This window comes from Callorhinchus milii, unplaced genomic scaffold, assembly GCF_018977255.1.
Source record: "Callorhinchus milii isolate IMCB2004 unplaced genomic scaffold, IMCB_Cmil_1.0 Scaffold13, whole genome shotgun sequence".
Lineage (NCBI taxonomy): Eukaryota > Metazoa > Chordata > Chondrichthyes > Chimaeriformes > Callorhinchidae > Callorhinchus > Callorhinchus milii.
This window is the reverse complement of record NW_024704754.1, coordinates 4,277,139-4,300,257: the sequence shown is the minus strand read 5'-3', so window position 1 is coordinate 4,300,257 and position 23,119 is coordinate 4,277,139. Positions and strand designations below refer to the sequence as shown.

The window sequence follows — 23,119 nt, the reverse complement described above, 5'->3', positions numbered from 1 at the left end:
TTATTAATTATCACCGACACAAACCGGTCCAGACCTCGAGCATTCCAGCAAATCAATCACCATCAGCGCCGGTCACCGCTGAGAGAGCCCCACTGGGGGCAGCACTGAGCCGCGGGGGGTGTGGGTGGCGCTGCCAACCGCTGGGGGCAGCCCCGGGCGAGGGGTGTAGTGGCGCTGTCAGCCGCTGGGGGCAGCCCCGGGCGAGGGGTGTAGTGGCGCTGTCAGCCGCTGGGGGCAGCCCCGGGCGAGGGGTGTAGTGGCGCTGTCAGCCGCTGGGGGCAGCACTGGGGCGGTTTGGAGCACCACAGACCGCGGGAAGATGGCGGAATGCGGACTGACGGATGAGGACTTGTCGCTGTTCGTCTTCAACTACCTGGCGGAGGGCGCGGAGCCACAGGTGAGGGCAGTGCCGGGGCTGCAGGGCAGGGAGGGCAGGGAGGGAGGGAGGGCTGGGGTGGCAGGGAGGGCAGGGCAGGGAGGGCAGGGCTGGGGTGGCAGGGCTGGGGTGGCAGGAGGGCAGGGCTGGGGTGGCAGGGCTGGCAGGGAGGGAGGGAGGGCTGGGGTGGCAGGGCAGGGGTGGCAGGGCTGGCAGGGAGGGAGGGAGGGCTGGTGCCTGTCTGACTGCCCTCCTCTCCCCTCTCACCGGGCGGTGGTGGCGGCTCCGCAGCCGCTTCACGTGGAGCCGGAGCTGAGCCGGGAAGAGGCTGTCAGTGCCACCACAGTCACTACACTTGTCACTGACCCCCCCAACGGCTCTGCCTCATTCCACTCATTCATTCCCTCCCTCAGTCCCTTCCTCTCTCCCTCATCCCTCCCTTCATCCCTCCTTCACTCACTCACTCACTCACTTACTCACTCCCTCTCTCCTTCATCCCTCCTTCACTCCTTCACTCACTCACTCACTCACTCCCTCTCTCCTTCATCCCTCCTTCACTCACTCACTCACTCACTTACTCACTCCTCTCTCCTTCATCCTCCTTCACTCCTTCACTCACTCACTCACTCACTCCCTCTCTCCTTCATCCCTCCTTCACTCACTCACTCACTCACTTACTCACTCCCTCTCTCCTTCATCCCTCCTTCACTCCTTCACTCACTCACTTACTCACTCCCTCTCTCCTTCATCCCTCCTTCACTCACTCACTCACTCACTTACTCACTCCCTCTCTCCTTCATCCCTCCTTCACTCCTTCACTCACTCACTCTCTCCTTCATCCCTCCTTCACTGCCTCCCTCCCTCTCTCCCTCCTTCATTCCTCCTTCACTTCTTCACTCACTCATTCATTCATTCCGCACACGTGGGCGCCGACAGTGGCAGTGACTGTGTGGTGTGTTGTGCACTGGCGGAGCCGCCGCCGCCCTCTCTCTCCCCCTCTCCCTCCCTCTCCCCCTCTCTCTCCCACTCTCCCCCTCTCTCTCCCCCTCTCCCTCTCCCCCTCTATCTCCCTCTCCCCCTCTCTCTCCCCCCTCCCTCTCCCCCCGTCTCTCTCTCCCTCTCCCCCTCTCTCTCCCCCCCTCCCTCTCCCCCCTCTCTCTCCCTCTCCCCCTCTCTCTCCCTCTCCCCCCCTCTCTCCCTCTCCCTCTCTCTCCCCCTCTCCCTCTCCCCCTCTCTCTCCCTCTCCCCCTCTCTCTCCCTCTCCCCTCTCTCTCCCCCCTCCCTCTTCCCCCCTCTCCCCCCCTCTCCCCCTCTCCCTCTCTCCCCCCTTCTCCCTCTCCCCCTCTCTCCCCCTCTCCCTCTCCCCCTCTCTCTCCGCTCTGTTTGATGCAGTTTATTGGCCGCCGAGTATCGCACACTCCTGTGTTTGTGCTGATTCTCTCGCGGAGCCGCGGAGTCACAGTCACTTACACTGAAGCCGGTGACAGTCGGTGGGTCTGAGTCACCGCCGAGTGCGAGTGAAAGGGAGAGGAGGAGAGGAGGAGAGGAGCTGTCACTGCGGCTCAGCTCTGAGTGTAACACCGATGATGATGATTATTATTATTAATAATGATAAATTGTGAGCACATCTGTGTGTGAGTGTGAGACAGACTCCTTCCTCTCTGCTGTCTATCTGGAGTGTAAGAGTGTGAATATAATAATAATAATAATAATAATAATAATAATAATAATAATAACTGTGTGGAGAGTGGGGCTGTCTCTGACTGTACATCACCCCAGACTGAGAGTGTGTGTGTGTGTGTGTGTGAGAGAGAGAGAGAGTGTGTGAGAGTGAGAGAGAGAGAGTGTGTTTTTTGCTCTCACACTCACACCCTTCATTTCTTGCGGAAACTCGTAGGGTGTTAACCCCATCCCATGTGTCCCCCACTCTCAGTAACGTGTGTGTGTGGGGTGTGGGGGGTGTTGGGGTGTGGGGGTGTGGGGCTGATCAGACAGTAGTGTGGGGTGGGGGGTGTGGGGCTGATCAGACAGTAGTGGGGGGTGTGGGTGGGGGGTGGGGGGAGAGCAAAGCCCCCTATCCTCTTGCAGATAGAATGGGGCGTCTTTCACAGCAGAGACTTGAGCAGTTTAAGGCGAGTTTCACTGTGTGTGTGTTTTGTGCAGTAATGAATATTGTGGTTTCAAAGAGAGGAAACTGAAGACGCCGCTGACTGACTTGTGCAGAGTCTCTCTCTCTCTCTCTTCACTTCTAATGTAAAGGATTTTATTATCGTCCCTCCCTCTCCATCACACCCCCCCCCCCACACACACACACACACACACCAAGTCACGAGAAAGCCAGGCTGACAGCATTCCCGGGGCATCGATTGAGTTCTGTAACTAATACACTGCGTATAGCAGAGCTTATGAAGCAGCCACAGAGAGAGAGAGAGAGAGACACACACAGAGACACACACACATACACACAGAGACACACACACACACACAGAGACACACAGAGAGAGACGCACACACAAGAGAGAGACGCACACACACACAGAGACACACACACACACAGAGAGAGACACACACACACAGAGAGAGAGACGCACACACACAGAGACACACACACACAGAGAGAGAGAGAGAGAGAGAGACGCACACACACAGAGACACACACACACAGAGAGAGACACACACACACACAGAGAGAGAGACGCACACACACAGAGACTCACACACACACACACACACACACACACACACAGACACAGAGAGAGAGAGAGAGACACACACACACACACACACACACAGACACAGAGAGAGAGAGAGAGAGAGAGAGACACACAGAGAGAGAGACACACACACACACACACAGAGCGAGTTCCGCGTTGGGTCCTGACGTCTCTACTACAGGAGTCTCATATCTCCTCTCATCTCACCACTTTCCTGGCAGCTCCTCGAGCATCTCCGAAACCCACCTCCTTACCCCTTTTCAGGACACCAGGGTCAAACAGTACCCTCCGCTGGACTGGCTCTGACCTCCTGCTTGACCCTCGTGCCCACCGCTCCACCATCTGTGGCTGCGCTTTCACCCACTATGGCTCGAAACTCTGGAACACTCTCCCTCACTCGGTCCATCCGCCTTGCCTTTTCCTTCACCATCTTCAGGTCGCGCCTGAAGACCTTCCTCTTCGACATGCCTAGGGTCTCTTCCCTCCCCCATCCTCTCCCCACTGCCCCCCCCCCCCAGGCTCGGCGTCGTGCTCCGCCACTGTCAAGCGCTCTGAGACATTATCCTGTGTGTCGGGCACTGTATAAATGCAAGTGCTGTGCCATCGCTTGTATAACAATAATTTGATCACTCAATCCACGACTGTTTGTGGGACACTGCTGTGTGCAGTTGGCTGCTGCATTTTGCCCTCAAAATACACAGTGAAACCACTTTACAGTATATTCTGTATTCGCTTTGCGATGTCTCAACGATGCGATAAGGCTCTATATCAAATGCAAGGATTATTATTCCTATCATTATTATTACTGTGCTGTACCAGTGTTTACCCTATACTGTGCTACCGCCCGCCAGCAAGTAAACTCCGTGCTAACACACTGCTTGGTGATGTCCACGGGCACAATATTCATTTTAAGGTGTTTGAACAAACTTGTACATGTTCCCTCGCTCTGCGACCTGCGATGTTCTTTGATGTTCTCTGATTCTCTGAGATGAATTAATTGTGTGTGTGTGTATGTGTGTCTGCAGTGCAGGCCGTGTGAAACAGGGATGGAAAGGGCCCTTTTCCACATATATAATTTTTAAAAAATCCAAAGTAATTCCCCTCAGGCCCTGGCCCGGGCTCTGAAGTAGGCAGTCAGCTAGTTTTAAATTGAAGCATTAGTGAGTGAGTCACATCAATAAGACCTGCCGAGACACTGCTGCTATTTTGGGCTGAATGTGGCTTGTAACAGCTGCTGGGAAAGTGCTTTCTCTCTACAAACGTTCTCGTTCATATAACAACCCTCTCCCTGACCACTGGTGTCAGCCCGTTTGTCAGTAGATAAGGCATTCCCAGGGCAGAGAAAAAGAAATATGTAACAAAAACATATTTTGTTTTTACGAAATCTCCTTAACCTTTGCAAAATGGAGTGTTTTGCATGAATTTTCAACGCAACTTAGCTTTGCTGAATGCAATCTGACGCTGCAGTTAGTTGGATCCTTTTGATAATAAACCTGCCTCTCTCTCTGGGTGGAAATGGATTGCTTCGGGAGCATTTTACTGTACAGGTCAAGCTAAACCATTTGCTGCATTTGTAAATGGTAGCCTTGACCCCCCCCCTAAAAAGCCCTGCAACAGAGCCCTGCTAACATGCCTCCTGCCTAAAGAGGCTTATCGCATCCTCTCTGTTAGACTCACTCCTAAACTGGCACAGGAACCCGCCAGTAACTAACTCCCCTGGGTCTGATCACCAGTCAGGGAGATAGCTTCACAAGTCAGATTATGACACACGCTGATTGTGGAGAGATTCCAGTGGGAACACCTTGACATTTTGCTCCTTCCAAACTGGCGCAATAACTCCAAGATGATAATAGTGTAAGGAGGACGTTACACAGTACTGTGTGTGTGTTTGTGTGTGTCTGTCCGTGTGTGTCTGTCAGTGTGTGTGTCTGTGTGTGTATGAGCACTCCAGTGTACACCTAATCAGATGTGGGAAGGAGCGAGTACAGTACTTGTTATTTTACAGGGACTCAAATCTAAACGTACCGGTCTGTATATGTCCCGGCTTCACTAGAGGTGTACAGTAGTATCTATTAGCAATCAATCACTGCCCTGGTTGATTCTCGAATGGGCTGCTGTTTAACTGACTCGTTCAATAAAGCACATAAGAGAGTGACCCTGTGAAGGAACGATCACATTGAGCACCGATGGGGATTATTGATTGCTGGGTTCTTGCACAACCTTTTTTTTTACATTCAGGTCACATTGCAGGAATGTTTGTTTTCTTAAAAAAAAGCAAGTTCCTGTTCTTAAGATTGATCACTTCACTGTTTACCTTCTTCAAGGCCCATCTCAAGACCCTCCTCTTCGACCGCACCTTCGGTCACCCTCCTACCCCTTACCCTCCCCGCCCTCCACCCCTCCTGATCCCAACCCCCAGCTCGGGTCCAAATCCCTGACTGTTCCAGGTTCGTCCTCTCAACGTGAAAGGCGTTGTGTAAATGTAATTTGTTGTTGTTTAAGATGGAATGAAAGCCTTTTCAGCATTAGGTCACCTGCAATGATGTAGGTCAGGGTCAGATGGGTTCAGGACAGAGAAACGGGACATGGTGGGCTCTATGGAAAGGTGAAATAAGGTATTATTAAAGGTGATGCATCTGTTGGCATTGCCTCTCACAACAACACAAAATGCCATGAAACCTATTTAGTCACAACACAAACCAAAAGGATACAGTCCTCCTCCTCCCTCTCCCCCCCACCCACGCACACTCTGCTCCAGAACCAAATTGTCAGCAAGTTCTCTCTCTCTCTCCCTTTGCCCTACTTTAATGTACCATAAAAGCTGGATAGGCACAAGTCACCTTTTTAAAGGTTTTTGTTTAATTTTAAATAGCACCAGTAGGTGGCTGATGATGATAATAATAATAATCCTTGCATTTTATATGTTGCTGAGACGTCTCAAAGTGCTTCACAGAATATACTATTACATCAATATTCCATAATAGGCTTCACATCTACTAACAAAGCTCTGGACACCAATCAAATTCTGTTCAAAAGGGGTGTGTGTGTGTCCAAGTTACTGCCTTTACTTTGATGGTGTAGCAATGAGCTTTAGTACTCGTCAGGTATTCTCCTCATCGCCCACCCCCCTGCCCCCCCAACTCAGTCAGTTTTTTTTCTATTGGTAAAACATTGGGTCAGAGGATTTGGGGTTATAATCTTGACTTTCATTCCAGTGCTACACTGAGGGAGTCCAGCATTGTTGGACTCCCTTGGATGACATGGGACTTTGGTGTCACATCTACCTGTGGACATGGCTCAAGTGAAGTTTAAAGATCCTAAGGCATTTTTAAGAGGAGTTCTTCCATAGAGTTCTTCCATGATCCTGGCTGATGTACCATCCAAAATATACCAAGACGGACTAATGTGCAGCTTGAGGGGTTTATAGGATACTGTTGATGCAGATACATTGTTGTGTTTGGCTATGTAACAACAAGCCATTCACTTAGTCGGGGTGTGAAGGTCTTTGATATGTTTAGGTGTAATAAGGCAAGCCATTTGTTTTTGTTAAGTTTCTTTTTGCTTTGCTAATGGATGCAGATTAAGAATTTTTAGTTACGGTTTTGCCCGCGTTAAACCATAACCAGTCTGAGCTTAGCTTTGCTTGATGTATGATATCTGTCAGGGAAGCTAAGTAAAATCTTCCTTCCAGAGAACAAACACAGCCTCGCCTGCTTTAGTGAAACTTCATTCAGGTGAAACGAACAAAGGACAAGGTGAAAAAATAATGAATGTGTTTCCCCAGCTACGCCCACCTTTCAAACATTACACACTCTCTACACGGTCTGCTACTAAAGTTGGCTTTCCTTCAAAATGGAAGAGGTGACATGTGACATGTCTCATGGAAAACTTCCTAAGTTTGTTTCACCTCTTCATTATGAGTTTGTGCTCTCTCTGTCAATGATTATCTGGTAGGACAGACTCCTTCTCAAAGGGGTTTATGTACAGAACCCTCTTGGCTGCTTCAGCTATGCTTGAATATACTCATAGCTGGCCATTTTTTGGGGAGGGCGGGGGTTGAAGGAATTGCCATTCAGTTCTTTGCCCGATACCCCCAAGATTTGCCGTGTTGTAAAAGATTGGGTGTTGTAAAAGAATGGAGTGGGGAGCGGCCTCTGCCCTGTAGTTCCAATCAATCATCTGACACAAGTTGTTTTGAGGTTTTGTGCTGTGGCCAAACTTATCTCTGCCGGTCAGTGTGAAACTCCACAGTAACATTCGCTGGCACACAACGGGATGTGTTGGGTTTACAGTGGGTGTTCCGGTTTGTGATCATGGGGATCGAATTCCTCAAGATGTCGACATCGGATACCACTCATTCACCTCCTTCTGCTTAGTGTTTTTTTCTGCCACTTTCTTCCTCCTCCTCCTAAAGGTGTTTGCTCTTGCTGGGATATAGCGCCAACAACTGTGCTCTTTGGAACTTTATCCCACAGTGCCTTCGCCTCGCCGCTCCCTTGCCTCTTTCAAGGCCCTTCATTTTCGACCGTGCCTTCGGTCACCTTCCTACCCCCACCCTCCGTGCCCTCCACCCCTCCTGATCCCTACTCCCAACTCGGGTGCAAACCCTTCACTGTCCAGCACCTCGGGATGTCCTCCCGACGTAAAAGGCTCTGTGTAAATGTAATTTGTTATTGTCGTTGCCAGCACAGGGTTCAGTTTTTGGCTTCTCTCCTTCCATAGACCAGAAACACCCCTCAGGATAGACAGGAAATTAACCCTGGAACCTTTCTAAACCATGTATTTGTATTTATTATGTAAATAATAATCCTTGCATTTGATATAGCGAGGACGTCCCAAAGCGCTTCACAGAATAGACGGTAAAGTGAATTGACTGTATATTTGTGGGCGAACGCGGCAGCCAATTGCGCACAGCAATGTCCCACAAACAGTCAGGGATTGAAAATGACCAATTTATTATTGTTTTTGTTTTGGAGGGATTATTATTAGGCTCTGTGTGGAGTAAGGAAACTTGCCCAAGGTTTCGCCCTCTGCCTGGAATTGAACTCAGGTCTCTCGCTTGCAAAGCGAGTGCTCTAACCACTGAGCTACAGGACTCCAAGGTTGTAGAGGTTTCAGTATCCAGATTGGTGGAATGGGTTAGTGCTGCCATTACATCCCAGACCAGTTGATTGATTCACAGTCGATTGTTGCTCTTGAGATGCTGTGAACCTTACGCTGTGCTTGTTTCATACATTTACTAATATGGAAATAAGACTGATAGGATCACGAGTTTTGTTTTACATAACAACCCTGTCATTTTAATTCATGGCATGCCTCTCTAACACACAACAGCACCGCTCTGCGGCTTGAACGATCAGTTGTGCTGTGAGTGGGGTTTCAGTAACTTGTAGTAAGATTGTGAAGTGCAGTTTGAAAGGGTATTAGAGTAATTACAGCATCAATGCACTGAAGGACAGATAAGTTTCAAAGGTCACTGGGATTGTTCAAGGCATAATGAATGTGAAATGTTAAGATAATTCAGAGTAATGCATAATGTATTAGATAACATTCTGTTCAACTCGAGCAGTAAAACATTAAGTTGGAATAGTTGCAGTAACTGCCAGGAAACTTGGGTGACTATGTTCTCAAAACCTCTAACCCTATTCTTTAAGCACTGTTTTCTATGTATGTCACATAAAAGGCAGTTATACTGCTCTAATTAGGTCTCTATGATCTCCTGTGTGGTCTGGTTTGTAAAGAACGCTTTAATATTTGTGATTTAAAATCCTTAAAAAGAAGAGACTGCGAGAAACTGGGTAGATTATAGTTTAGACCCTGTGATGACTGTAAGATTCCCAACATGGAATTACTCAGTTACTGTTAGATCTGGGTCCGGTAAGTGTGTGTGTGCACAAGTGTCTGTACACTCGTGTGCGTGTGTGTGCATGTGTACATGTGTGTGTACACATGTGTGTCTGTATGTGTACACGTGAGTGTGTGTGTACACGTGTGTGTGTACACGTGTGTGTGTGTACACACCGTGTGTGTGCATATCTGTGTGTACTTGTGTACGTGTGCGTGTGCGTGTGTGTGTGTGTGTACATGTGTGTGTGCTTGTCTGTGTGTGTGTCTGCATTTCTGTGTGTGTGTTCATGCGTACATGTGCGATTGGCAATATCAGTCAGAGTATGCGAGAATGGCTTGTGTCAAAAACTCATGAAAAATTTTACTGGTAAAGTGACTTTAAGAATCAACCTTTCATCCCTCACTTGCCATTAACATTCCGGGAACCATGGTTAAAACGTAACTACAAGCAATGTCATTCACTTTGACAAGTTTTCCAATGTTTCTCATAAAAGTGAAACCCGGAGGACAATCGATTGTATCCCAGGTCAGTGACAACGGCCCCTGTTGCAGAAGTAACATGAGCTCTTGTCCATATTGCACCATAAACGTGGTGTAACATGTACACACAATCCTTCACAACACTTTGCAGTGTAACTCTTACTCTGGTTTCTGAGAGCCGAGCGTTCCTGGGAATCGAGGTTCGTTTCCACTAAAAGAAAATTGAAATTTGAACTTTGTTGTCAATTTGTTTGCTTGCTTGTTTCACCAAAGAGTTTGAAACAAATCGACACGAGAAGATCACAGTTATCACAAGAGTGATTGTGTGCAAATGTGTGTAAGTGAGTATATTGGGTGTGTGAGTGTGAATCAGTGAAGAATACTCAGTATGCACAGACCCCAACCGCCCAAACGCGCGCGCACACACACATCACATACACGCAATTAACAGGCAGTCTTACAATAGGTCCAGCAGCCTGAGTTGAGATGTTCTGTTTATTTTTGATGTTGGCTTTGAGTCCTATGAATGTTTGAGGACATGCGGTTGTGTTTGGAAATGTGTGCTCCGCTGTGTACAGTTCCACAAGGGTATGTGTGCAGTTTGATAATCTGTCATGGTCCTATTCCCTATATGCTCTGGCAAACCGGGGCACTCCAGTTATTTGTACATTCTGCCTACAGTTTTTGACTCCATTTTTGGTTCTTGCAGATCAGAGTCCCTTCTCTGCTGCCTTTCCATTCCCTGTTTACCCGCTAGCATTTACTGTTTTTATCAAAAACATCCTACTGCTGCGAGGGTAGGATGTGCTTATTTATTGTGAAGACTCACTCATCATCAGCACGAGACACTATAACAGTGTTTCATTGTACCAGAAACAATCTCAATGGTTGTACAGTAATCACCAGAGTTGAAGTTATTTGATTATAAAGCGGGTTTCATTGTAACCGTTCAATATACAGTAAACCTTTCGCTGTATTTGTTACATTGTAAAGTTTTCCAATAAACACTTATAGTGGGTGGAATTGGCCGCCACGTTTCACCCACAAAATACACAGTCGATTCATTCTATAATAGATGTTTTGAAGTGTTTGAGACATCTCAATAACGTGATCAGGCGCTATATCAAATGCGAGGATTATTATTGTTGTGCACTGCTCACAAGGACATGTTGGGCACAGTGCTGTGACCCACAGGCATTGTAATAAGGAAGCAGTTCTTATGAAATTGTATTACTGACACCCAACATGGATCTCTGTGTTTTGGCAAACGCCACTCTCTGCTGTTTGCCAGAAACCTGATCGCAGAACAAGGTATCAGTGCTCTCAACGCACTGGTTAATGTTTCATTCCCAAACAATGGCTTAGAGAGAGCTAGAGCAGAAGCAACGAGAGCGTGATCGGGAAGTTAACAATGATGTATTGTTACTCCTAGACACGAGGGAAAATAACATGGCCACAGCCAACACTGGTGCTGCTCCCACTTCAGGTATTTGTAAGCATGTCAGTGGTTTGTTAGGTCAGAGTATTAAGGGATATGGGACAAGGACAGGTATTTGGAGTTGAGACACAGATCAGCCATGATCTCATAGAATGGCAGAAAAGGCACAAAGAGCTGAATGGCCTACTCTTGTTCCTATGTTCATTATGGAAAGGGTTGATGTTTACATTTGGTTTCAAGAACCATAGACATTTATAGCCCAGAAGGATTCCGTTTGGTCCATTGTGGCAATTGAGGAGAAATTTCACCTGAGTCAGGATTTACTCACCATTAACATTAGGCCAATTGAGCTCCCAGAGGTACCATTCCATCGTGCAGTCTGACCATCACAGCAACTCAAATCCTGCCGTCAACAGCCACTAAATAGTGGTGACCACTCCTAAAGATTCCACCCCATCCGATTTTACTGTCTGTCAAGACCAGGGAGTGAAGCTCAGCGAGAAAGCCTGAGATTTCCCTGTAGGTGATTTGAATCTGTTTTTGTGCAGTAAGATAATAACATAATATATAATAATAATAATCCTTGCATTTGATGTAGCGCTTTTCAAGTCTTCTCGACGTCACAAAGCGCTTCACAGAATACACTGTAAAGTGAATTTACTGTATATTTGTGGGCGAACGCGGCAGCCAATTGCGCACAACAGTGTCCCACAAACAGTCGTGGATTGAAAATGACCAATTTATTATTGTTTTGTTTTGAAGGGATTATTATTAGGCTCTGTGTGGAGTAAGGAAACTTGCCCAAGGTTTCGCCCTCTGCCTGGAATTGAACTCAGGTCTCTCACTTGCAAGTCGAGTGCTCTAACCACTGAGCTACAGGACTCCACGCTGACTCCTCACTCATTAATCTTGCGTGTTTCAAAAGTGTTGAGAGGTTGTTGTTGTGTCTGTTCCCTCCCCTCTCACCTCCCGCTTGGGTTCCTGTTTAAAGGTGATGGATAAATGGTGCATTTTCCTGTAAGCAATGGCTAAACATAAAGGAGAAGTAAGTACAGAACCACAGTGTATGTGTGTGAGATCCGCAGTGAGAGAGAGAGAGAGAGAGAGCGTGTGTCATTTTGCCTTCCACAAAAATGGCTTTCAACTGAGTTCTGTAATGGATCTAAATGTGGATTGTGTGAAGGAATCATGATGGAGCGAGCTGCACTGTAGCCTGATTTAAGGATTGTGGGGCTTTGGGAAGCAGGTTGGAGAGAGAAATAAGGAATGATCTCAGACTAAACACAGCCCGTGGTTTACAGACATGTTATCTGCATTACAATTATCTGGTTCCTTCCTGCTGAAGCTGAGCTGGATTTTTGCCATCGAAGGATTTAATGGGAGCTTTTCCTTACACATCTTGTCCATCACATAAGAGGGCAAAACATTATGGGGAGTAATGACAGGTGATGTATCTGGGACACTGATATGATTTCAATGGCTTTTCATTATCTCAAGGTCAGGCTACAATGGGATTGTGACAGACACAGGAACCTCTAGATTTTTAAATGACTAAAATAATTCAGGAAACTAAAAGGCAGGTTTCGCAGGGTGAACTTTGAAATTATGCCTCATTATGTTTACTGTGAAACAGCACAGGGTCACTGACGTAAGCTTAAAGGTTGTGCAATAAAGTGCCCTTTGCGGTGTTTCTTTTCGAGTAAGTACCAGTTGTTTTAGCGTTTTTATTTTGGACCACATGGAATTAACAAAACATACATGGTCGAGCTGCCGATAACCTGAATATCTGAATCACTCTTTGCTTCATTTGTATTCAATCTCCAGCCCTGTCCATGTTTCACCTATAATAATAATAATAATCCTTGCGTTTGAATTAGCGCCTTATCACGTGGTCAAGACGTCTCAAAGAGCTTCACAGGATATAATGTAAAGTGGACTGTATATTTTGTGGGTGAAACACGGCAGCCAACTGCACGCAGCAGTGTCCCACAGGTGTGGATTGAGTGGCCAATTATACTGTGTGCTTATATAGTGCCTTTCATATCAGGAGGCGTCTTAAAAGCGTTCTAATACATAGTTACTGCACTTAACAGGCTGTGGGGGTGGGGAGGTGGTGGGGGGGAATGGAGCTGCTCCTCCATTTTGTCCAGTTTTACTGAACATTTTAGGACCAATTTTGTGTAACAGCAGGCGCTGGGAGCATGGGTCGGTGTAATTAACTGTTTAACAAGTAAGGGTCAGGTTCACAGCCAGGGAAGGGATGGCACCAGTTGACTTAAGTAAAATAAGGCTGGCAAAAATAGGGTTGTTTCAGTCACAGTGAGCTATTGCACGCCACTGAGGATTTAATATTTCAGCTGGAATACAGAGCACTGATGATCGGTGTCGCCGCTGATGTACTGTGCTCAGCGATCAATATGAAGCAACACCACTCAACACCAACAGGCTTCGATGCCTCAACATGTTAATGTAAATACTCTACTCTCCTGCGTTCATAAATAGCAATGCCGGCGTTTGATACACGGCCCAGCAGAACATCTCAAAGCGCTTCACAGGCGATTGCTGTGAAGTGTAGTGACTGTGTATTCTGCAGGCAAGCGTGGCAGCCACGGTGCCAATCCACAAACAGCAGGAAGCAGAATGGGGACTTATCAGGGTGACGTCTCGCAGTGCAAACGGGAGCTGAATCCTTCTCACTAGGCTCTGAGTATCTATTGGGGAGAATGATTATTTAGGGGAATGAAAGTGTTGCAGTTGTGTGATACGCAGAACAGTTTAATTTTTGGCCAACGCTGATTAGGAACATGGGCACACATGAATGGTTGCACTGTGCCAATCGCTGGTTTGGTGCGACGCAAAGCCACTTCTTTAAACAAGCAATCTTGTGGTTAACGATCCCTGCGTGAGCCACCTCAAGGTTCTGATTCTCTCAATCGTACAGTTTATTATCCGGATTAATGACTGAAACATGTTCCCATCGAGGCCTTTGATGTCCGTGGCCGCTGGCAGTCATAACCACAAGTAGGCTTCTTCCAGCGTTGCTGAATTAGTGAGTGGTTCTGCTCTGCGTCATGAGGGGAGAACACGGGGCTTTGACATTAGAGTTACATTGTCACAGTGTTCAATTTGTTATCTTCTAAACGCTTAACTGTCCAGCGGCTTGGGCCATCCTTCCGACGTGAAAGGTGTTATATAAATGTAATTTGTTATGTGTTGAGATGAGCACCTGTGTTTGCCTTTCACCTGGCTGGCCGTAGGAGTGAAGTGATCAGAAATCAATAAAAGCTCCTGACGCAGTTATTGAGCAAATTTCAGAACTTGCCGAGGTCGGACAGCTTTCTTTCGGCTGTGCAGTCTTACCTCACCATTTGGTGGACACCTGGCACGGTTAAGATGATTCTCTGATAAATCCCATCAATATAAAGGGCCTCTTTTAATTAGATTTGCCTCTCGTCCCTCCTGAAGCATTATCGAAAATTGCAAGTTAACTACTGATTGATTTTGAAGCAAATAAAACTCGGTCTTAACCCTGACTGCCCTGACAGAAACGATGTTGTTTTTATGTTTGGAATTTATTGGAGCAAATTATTATAATCGGTCTTCTTATCCACACCAAACAATGAGAAATATCCGGGTGTGCTTTGATGTGGAATAATCCTGCGTTTAGTACATTGTATCGTTAATTGTTGTGTACTCTAAGCGAGACTATAAAGAGATCACTGCTCCATAAACAGGCCGTGTGACCATCTCAACTCAGCCACAGGATTTCATTACATAATCCACCCAGCATTTGCCCTTTGTTTGAAGCAATAAGACTTTAAATTGAAAGGTGTTCGGTCCGTGACCCTGTCACCTCAGTTTATCCTGGCTCAAGGTGTGTTTTTGTCATCTATTGTTGACACTTATTCTCCCCCCAAACCAACCCGATTTTATCACTCAAGTCAAGTCCTGAGCTTCTAACATATTTGCATACCCTGAAATGCAAGATTTGCACTTGTGAAGGGAACACCATGATACATCAACACCTCAAAGTGCTTCACAGAAGTTTTCGGTACAGTAGTGACTGTATTTTATAGGCAAACGCGGAGGCCAATTTGTGCGGAGCAATGTCCTGCAAATCTGGGGGATTGTCAGCCTGGACACCAGGAGAGAGAAACTCCATCTCTTCTCCAGTAGTGCTGTGAGATCTTTAATATCCACCTGAACTGGTACAAACGTCTCCTAATGTCTTATCCAAAGGGCAGCACCTCTGACAATGCAGCACTCCCCTCCCTCCCTTTTGCCAGCACTGTGTTAAAGACTCAGCCCTGATGTACGAGCTCAAAATCCCCCTCACCGATGAGCTAAATCACAAATATACTTTGTCTAGCGTACTGTTTAAATTCTTGTTCGATTCTTGAAATCTCAGATACTTGCGTTATCTGAAATGGAAAGTTCGGTGTTTGTGATGTGAACACTGGGAAGAAACCTGCCATCAAACCCAGGCAATGAACTCTGTGACCCATTGAGCCACGTGCTTACTATCTAATTCAGCTGTGATGTAAATCTCTCTTCAACGTCTGTCAGCTTATATGTGCCATCTGAGGGTCAGGGATTTGAGGGAAGCTGAGGTTGCACGCTACCCAGACAGCTAAATCCAGCGAATGTCACACACACACACACAATCTGTTTATGAATTACCTTTTTAATAATTTCTGCCCCAAAAAATCAGACACAGTAAACCTGTGATTCCTGAGACTGATTGTCAGGTATTCTGGTCCCCACCTTTGATGTTGCTGTGAGTGTCATGTTGTCCATGGACCATTAATTATGAATACTAATAATAATGATAATTACATTTCATGCAGCAACTTTCATGTCAGAAGGACGTCTCAGAATGCTTCGCAGCATATACTGTGAAGTGACTGTGCGCTCTGTAGGTGTATTCGCAGCGAATCCTGTGAAGCGTTTGAGGCGCTGCATTAAGCGTTATAATTATTACTAATAATTATTACTATTACTTGATTTCTTCCATTGTAATTGAGTGAGTTTGAGGGGGCCACTCAAGTCCCCACCCACCCCCCCCCACGTGTGGTTGGTCTTAGTCCAGGGGAGTCACTCAATCTGCAGAGCGCGTGAATTAAAAACCACTCACACAACATTTCACAGTCACGGCAATCTTAAGATTTTAAAACTAACTTTTTTGCATATAAAAACATCCAATTTTTTTAACGTGCCGTGATGTGGGGCAGCGAGAATTACTAACAGGATTGTGTATTATAAACGGTGTTGGAATATAATGTACCACCGCATTTTGCGGTGAATTGCGTGCTGTAAGCACAGCTGGTTCAACACCACCCTGTTACATTCTCTCTCCCTATATCAGCTACGGTTTTTCTGCAACTGACTGCGTTGCCGAAACCAATTTCCGTCCCTCTCTTTTTATATATATATATATATGATGTTGCCCTAGATTCACCAAAAATTGTTATATTAATATCACAAAATCCATTTCTTCCTTCCTGACATTGTTTTGTTTCTCCCCCCCCCTTTTCCTCATGTGTTTTGCGATTGGCTTCGTTCATTCATAAATCAGCGCAGATGTGACCTGTCGCGGCCAGCGGAGAAAATGGAAACTTAACATTGAGTCTAAATTTAGCTTAATGTCCCCGTGGAGCTGTTTTGATTAAAATTCTATGCCGCGTGGATTATGACACCGTGCGTGTTGAAAACTGTTGTGTGCGCGCTGCTTACCTCAGAGCTAATCTCGTGAAAGCAAGCTTGTGCTCAGTTTTCCTTCATTCATTTTTTATGGCATTCAGAGCTGCTGGGAGAGAGAGAGGTTCCTGCTTGTTGACAGTTTGTTTTCTTCTATTACGGTCACTTGTCCTCCTCCCCCCCCCACCACGGTTTTAGATTTTTAAAGCGCTGCATTGTGCACTTTGCCAGGTTAGCAACAATGCTTCTGTCAACTGTTAATTGTGGAAATGCCATTTAGAGTAGTAATGAAACGAGGCCGTTGGAAGGAACACTTACTGTTTCATGACATTTCGACTTGTTTTTAACAATCCTCGCATTTGATATGGCGCCTTTCACATCAGCAGGACGTCTCGAAGCACTACACCGGATTTACTGTGAAATGTAGTGACCGTGTGTTTCTAGGCAAAGACGACAGTCAATTTGCGCGCAGCGAGGGCCCCGAAACCAGCTGTGAAATGACTGACTTTATTTGGGGGGATTGTCGGCTGGGACGTCAGGAGAGAGACACTCCCTTCTCTTTTCAAACAGCGCAGCGGGATCTGTAACATCCACCTGAACAGACACAGACATGAGCTCGGTTTAGCATTTCATCTGAAGGACAGTAGAGCCAACAATGCAGGGCACTCCACCCTCACCCCCCAGCACTGCATGGTTGTAGCTACTATCCTTCAGATTACTTCCCACCACCCCCAAAAAAGAAAGAAAACCCTTGGCGTTTTATTAACGTCTTTCAACCGCAAGATGTGTTCCTGGTTTGAAACATGGTCCAGAGTGGAAAAGATACAGAGAGTTAGTGATTTCTTGCAGTTATCTGATCACTGAAAGCTTCCTGTCAGGAGAGGGTTTCTGGAGAGGGGGTGATGGCAGAATGACAGATGGGAGGTGTCTGTAATTGAATTATGTGATATAAATGGTGATGATGCATCTTGTGATCTGAAGAAGGAGCGATGATGGGATAAGATTGGGAAAAAGCTGTTGGCCAATGAGACCAACCCAAATCAGGGCTCCCTCTCTCCCTGTTACACCTCCAACCATATCGCTTTACACTCCTGAAATATCCAAGTTCCAAACCTTGTCACGGTCTGGATGGCAGCTGGGCATTGCCGTGGAGTAGTAACTGGGACCTTTATTGTCTAACAACACAAATTGGTTTTAGTTGAGAGGAAGCAAAAGTGCGTTAAAAAGTCGTCTTGCCTCCTGATTTGAGAGCAGTGTGACTGCTCTCGTCACATTCACTGTATGTTCTCGAGGAGGAACACGAGTTAGCAGCGAAGCAGAGCAGGACAGAGTCCCAAGCTGATGGCAGGCTTTTTTTAATATATTATTTTCATAAGGAATTCTGTCCCTTGTTCTCAATAAAATGATAATCACATTATAATTTATTTACAGTATTTCCCCAAGGTAAACATGAGGGAGTGAACTACTGCCCTGTGTGGGAAAGAGATTGTGGGTTAGTAATCTAATCCAGGATTACCCAGGTCAGACTGGGGAACATGATGAGAGTGAAAGGAAAATGGTGCACTGACAGGCACTGCGTCTTTTCCTCGCTTGGCAGACTTTGGAGTGATCTTGCTTGTAGGGGAATGGCCAGTTGGCTTGGTGTAGGGTGGCTCTAAGTTGGGGTTGTGTAGATCGTGCTAATGTCCAACTTGCCTCCCGTCCCGACAAAGTCAGAGATATAACATGAGATAACACTGAGCACACCGAGACGCCTTCTGGCGTGAAGAGTGCTATATAAATGCAAGTTGTTGTTCTTGTTGTTGTAACACTGCACTGATACAAAGAGAGTTACGTTCTGGCCTTTCCCCCAATAGTTCTTGTCTCATTAATACTCTGATTGGCATTGTATAAGAACACATGCCTGTTGTTTTCTTTGCGCCTGGCAAAATGGAGCCTAGAACAAACCACTGGGAATCCTTGGTTTTGTTTGAATGGAGCCTAGTTTGAATTCTCTCCATTTTTTTTTTACAACACAATTTGGGAAAGCATCTAAAATATTGTCTTCACGTTTACGATGGAGATGGGTGCTTTGTGAATTGTACTGCTGCTTTATTGAACTTCAGTTAAGGAAAACGGGAGAAATTAGATTTGACACCGATGTCATATCTCCAGGTTGTTCATCATTTGGCTGTAGTGTGCATTAGTCTTGGCTAAGGCTGATTCACGTTTAACATTGTATCGGCATCAGTCAGGCCCAAAGTTGTAGGTGCATAGAATTCTGATAGAAAAATTAAATCAACAGTTAAACTGAGGTTTGAGGAACTGATGGTCTCAGCACTTTTCAGCCTGCACTTGGTTTGAATTGTAATGATAAATTCATTTGCAGGGTTCAGGTGGGTCAACGGCAAGGTTGTTGCATGTACAGTATACCTCACGCAAGTCGTATCAGTTGGGACCATACATGTAATATGACTTATACAACGTATAAGTTATGTGAAACCCATTAATAATAGGAAATTCAACAGAACTTGGGCAGATGTATGATTTAGGCGATTGTACGATTGATACAGATCAGATTTATGCAAGGTTTACTGTAGTAATAAGACAGCAGGGATTGGCTCACTTTAGGCCTGTGGGTTTCTTGAGGACCAGTGTGGAGGAGCGCAGAGTTGAGATCCAGGTATCTAAGGCGATCGTTTGGCCGATCGCGCCAAAGCAGAGCGATTACTGGAGCCGCTGTCGGTGATCAGACCCCGTGCTCTCAATCTCTTTCTCGGCAAGAGAGAACAATGAGGTTCAGATACTGTTCAGATGTGGAACAACATCTGAACCTCATTGTTGAGGCTTTTTCCTGTTACGTACCCACAGCTACAACAAAGGTCGGTGACTGAGCAGCTACAATGAGTAACCAGAGAAAGTCACGAGGAGGGGGTGTATTAATAAAAATCCTTGCAATTGATATCGTGGCTCATCACGTCTAGAGACGTCACAAAGAATATACTGTAAAATGAATTTTGTGGGAGTATTGATCTTCCTATCAGCCTCACACAACTCTTCCCCCCACCCCCCCCACCCCCCCCCGCTGCGTGTGTCCTGGTGTCCTGGCGTACAATGCTCCAAGTACAAATGGTAATTTGTTTCATAACTGTCTGTGGGGCCTTGCTATGCAATATTCAGCCAACGAGTTCACCTATATAATACGCAGTCACTCCACTTTGCAGTTAATCCTGTGAAACGCTTTCACATGTCTTCCCAATGTGAAAGGCGCTGTATAAAATGCGAGGATTATTATGATTTGTTTTGTCAGCTTGGGAACGCATAGCACACTGATGTGCTGTTGGTTCAGCTTCAACCTACAACACAATACAAAATTACATTCACACAGCATCCTTCACTTTGAGAGGACGTCCCAAGGCACTGGACAGTCAGAGATTTGCACCCGAGCTGGGTGGTGGGTGGGGATGGGATGGTGGTGGGGGTGGGGGGTGAACACAGGAAAGCCCACCCAAGGAATATATCTGTCTCCAGATTAGAAGGAAAACCGGAACCCGCTGTCCCGGGTTTAAATCCCGTGAATCGCTGGGTGGTGTGTGGATTGGGCCATGCTCTTTTTGACTTTGAGATGTTTGCACGTTCTCCATGGGCTTCCAGCTCAGCCCAGGACATGGGACTCTATGACATTTGGACGGCAAATGTCAAGTCGGTGGCTGTGGGTTTCACACCCGGGGATGTGTTAATCCTTTTCCAACTTTGGGGAATGTGTTAAGTTGTGGAAAGAGGTCGTCTGGTTCACCGTCTTCTTCCAGAAACCAGAAGAATGCGTCCAAGCTTGCATTGGGTCTGGGCCTCAGTCTCTCACTGATTTATCTGTTAACAGCTTCAGAGCAGCTGAAGTGACAAACAGCACATGCCTGACCTTTTCATTTTCAAAGGACGCTCAGTGCACATGACTCGAAAAGCTGTTCACAGGAGCTGAGCTTCACTCCTGGAGATCAGCTTGTGTGACATTGTCTCTGTTGTGGCATAAAACAATTGTCGCTGATCCCTGCTGAATGATGCCACCAGCGGATGGTGGGTGGGGGGTGGTCAAGGTAGACAAATGCAGCAAATAATCCATACTAGCAACAACTAGCACTGAGATAAAATAACAAATGAATGGTGAATTTGGTTTCCAATGAATTTGGGATGTGGTGATTCCTGTATTTGGTGAATTTGGGATTTTGTTGAGGAAGAAATAATTGTCCAACTCACTGCCCCTCTTTGAGAACCAGATGAACATGTTAAGCTTTCTCAGGTAGTGTGATTCAGTCCGTTAGTAGAAGAGTGTGGTTGGTAAAATAGGTCAGTTCACACTCGGTTTAAATTCATTAATGCACGTAGCTATTTTTAGCCCTCAGTCAAGCTCTGCTTGTGATGACACTGAGTTGGATGGAGCTACTAGTTGTGAGTGTGTGGGTGTGTATGAGAGTGTATTTCGTGGACCAACAGTGTTTGTGTAACACTGTGAACTCTGTGCTTGTGTAACGCTGTAATACTAATCCCAATTAATTAGTGGCCTGTTTTTTATGGCACGAGATGTGCGGTACAGCGCCTTGGGACGTCCTCCCGACGTGAAAGGCGCTCTATAAATGGAATCTTGTTGTTGTTGTTGTTGTTCCCGGGGACAGACGTCACTGTTCTGCGCCGAGTTAGCCGGAATGCTCATCCCCGATTAGGGGATAAATCAGCTCCCGTTACATTAGTGTAAATGTCCTGCTTCTGATTGCATTAATATTCAACCTGGATATGAAATCACAATGCTTATCTGATGCTGCTCACACTGCACAGGTGCACTTTATACTACGTGTAACACTATAAATAGACTAGGTTTTGTCTCTGACCCTGATCTCGGACACTAATGTAACTCAACGCGACAGCAGCGATGTGTATCTAACTCAGTGCACGACGTAGATCAGGATGAAAGCACTTCGTGCTCTCTGCCCGAGGAACCGGTGATGTCTTTATGCTGCACCAGTTGTAGGCAGGTAACGCTCACCTTACACTGAGGCGGGAGCCACACTCACTAAAGATGTCACTGTGACCCACTTCTCCCCATCCCTGTCCATGATTAAACCCTGTCCCTTCTCTGACTCATTGCTTTATATTTAAAAGAATCCTTGCATTTGATACGGCGCCTCATCACGTCTTCGAGGCCGTCTCAAAGCGCTTCGCAGGATGCACTGTAAAGTGTAGTGACTGTGTATTTTGTGGACGAAACGCGGCAGCCAATCGTGCACAGCAGCGTCTCCCACATACAGTCGTGGATTGAGTGACAAATTTATTTATTGTTTCTTTGGAGGGATTACTACCCCTGGAAAAGTGATCCGTCAATCAACTAACAACGGGTTCCTACTTACTGCTCGGTAAACAGAGGCATGTGGAGTAAGGAAACTTGCCCAATGTTTCGCCCTGCCCGGGAATTGAACCCAGGTCTCTCGCTTGCGAGGCGAGTGCTCTAACCACTGAGCTACAGGACTCCACATGAAAGCAGCTCATCGGGTGAGGACCATCTGTGTAGCCATGTCTCAGCTGAAAGTCCCTTCATTGTGCCGCACTCCTTCCCCCTACTCCGTCTGTGTAAAGAAAGGCTCTTGTGCTCTTGTTCTCTTCACTATTCAAGCCTAGTGCTAACTATGGGTGAAAAAGAGGTGCAGGATATTGCGGGGAGGCCTGGACTCTAAGAGTAGAGAACCTGCGGATATAGGGCCCCTATTCTCTGCCTCCCTCAGTAAACGGGGGAATACTCCACTGAAACGATGTGCACAAACAGGCAATGAGTGAGTGGCTGAGTGAGCGGTTATATTGGGGGCATTGTCGGCCAGGACATATCTTTAGTGTGCAGCGTAGCTCAGTGCCACCCAGTCTGGTGTTGCCACCCACAGCTCAACCTTTGGAGGAATACAGAAAGAGCCCACTTGCCAATGAGGAGTCCAAACCCTGGACGCCTGATGTCACAGAGCATCGCTGGGTGAGGGAGAACAATGCTGGTGACTGGAGGTGACTTTGAAAGAGGAATGAGATCATCTGCTGAAAGCATCCGAGCTCTTAGTTACATCTTTCTTCAATATTTAATAGTAACTTTACCTGCGAGCCTCGGTAATTAATAGGGCCAACCGTGTCCGCACTGCGCAGTATCAAACCTCCAGCACTCTCTGCCCCGCTGGCTGGCCTGCAATGGGTCAGTGCTGGGGAAAAAGGTGACGGCTTAGCAATCAGCAATGCTGGGCGAACCTGCTCCTCACTGACCTGGGGGGATGGGGTGAATGGACGGAATTCTCCTCCCTCTCCCCCCCCCTCCCCCCAACCCCATCCCTAACCCTATCCTGTGGGGTTGAACCCTCTCATCTTGAACTGCGGGGCTATCTTGGGTTGGTTCAGCATCAAGCCTGTGGGGTGTCCAGTAAAACTCGCAGTAAAACTGATTGATATCAATCGTATTACCGCCTAACTCATACATCTGCCCAAGTCCTGTTCAAGAGTTTTCATTCTATGCAATATAGAATATAATATGAATAAAAATAGTAATAATACAATAAATCGCATATA

At 46.5% G+C, this 23,119-nt stretch overlaps 1 protein-coding gene across 1 annotated transcript in view; it reads left to right on the top strand.

The window, feature by feature from the left end:
- Nucleotides 1-287: 287 nt before the first annotated feature.
- The window catches only part of ppargc1b (peroxisome proliferator-activated receptor gamma, coactivator 1 beta), a 70,695-nt gene continuing 47,863 nt past the window's right edge, over nucleotides 288-23,119 (top strand). The window contains exon 1 of the mRNA XM_042340054.1: nucleotides 288-397. Coding sequence (XP_042195988.1) covers nucleotides 320-397 — 78 coding nt within the window. The 5' untranslated portion in view covers nucleotides 288-319. The remainder of the gene's footprint in view (nucleotides 398-23,119) is intronic.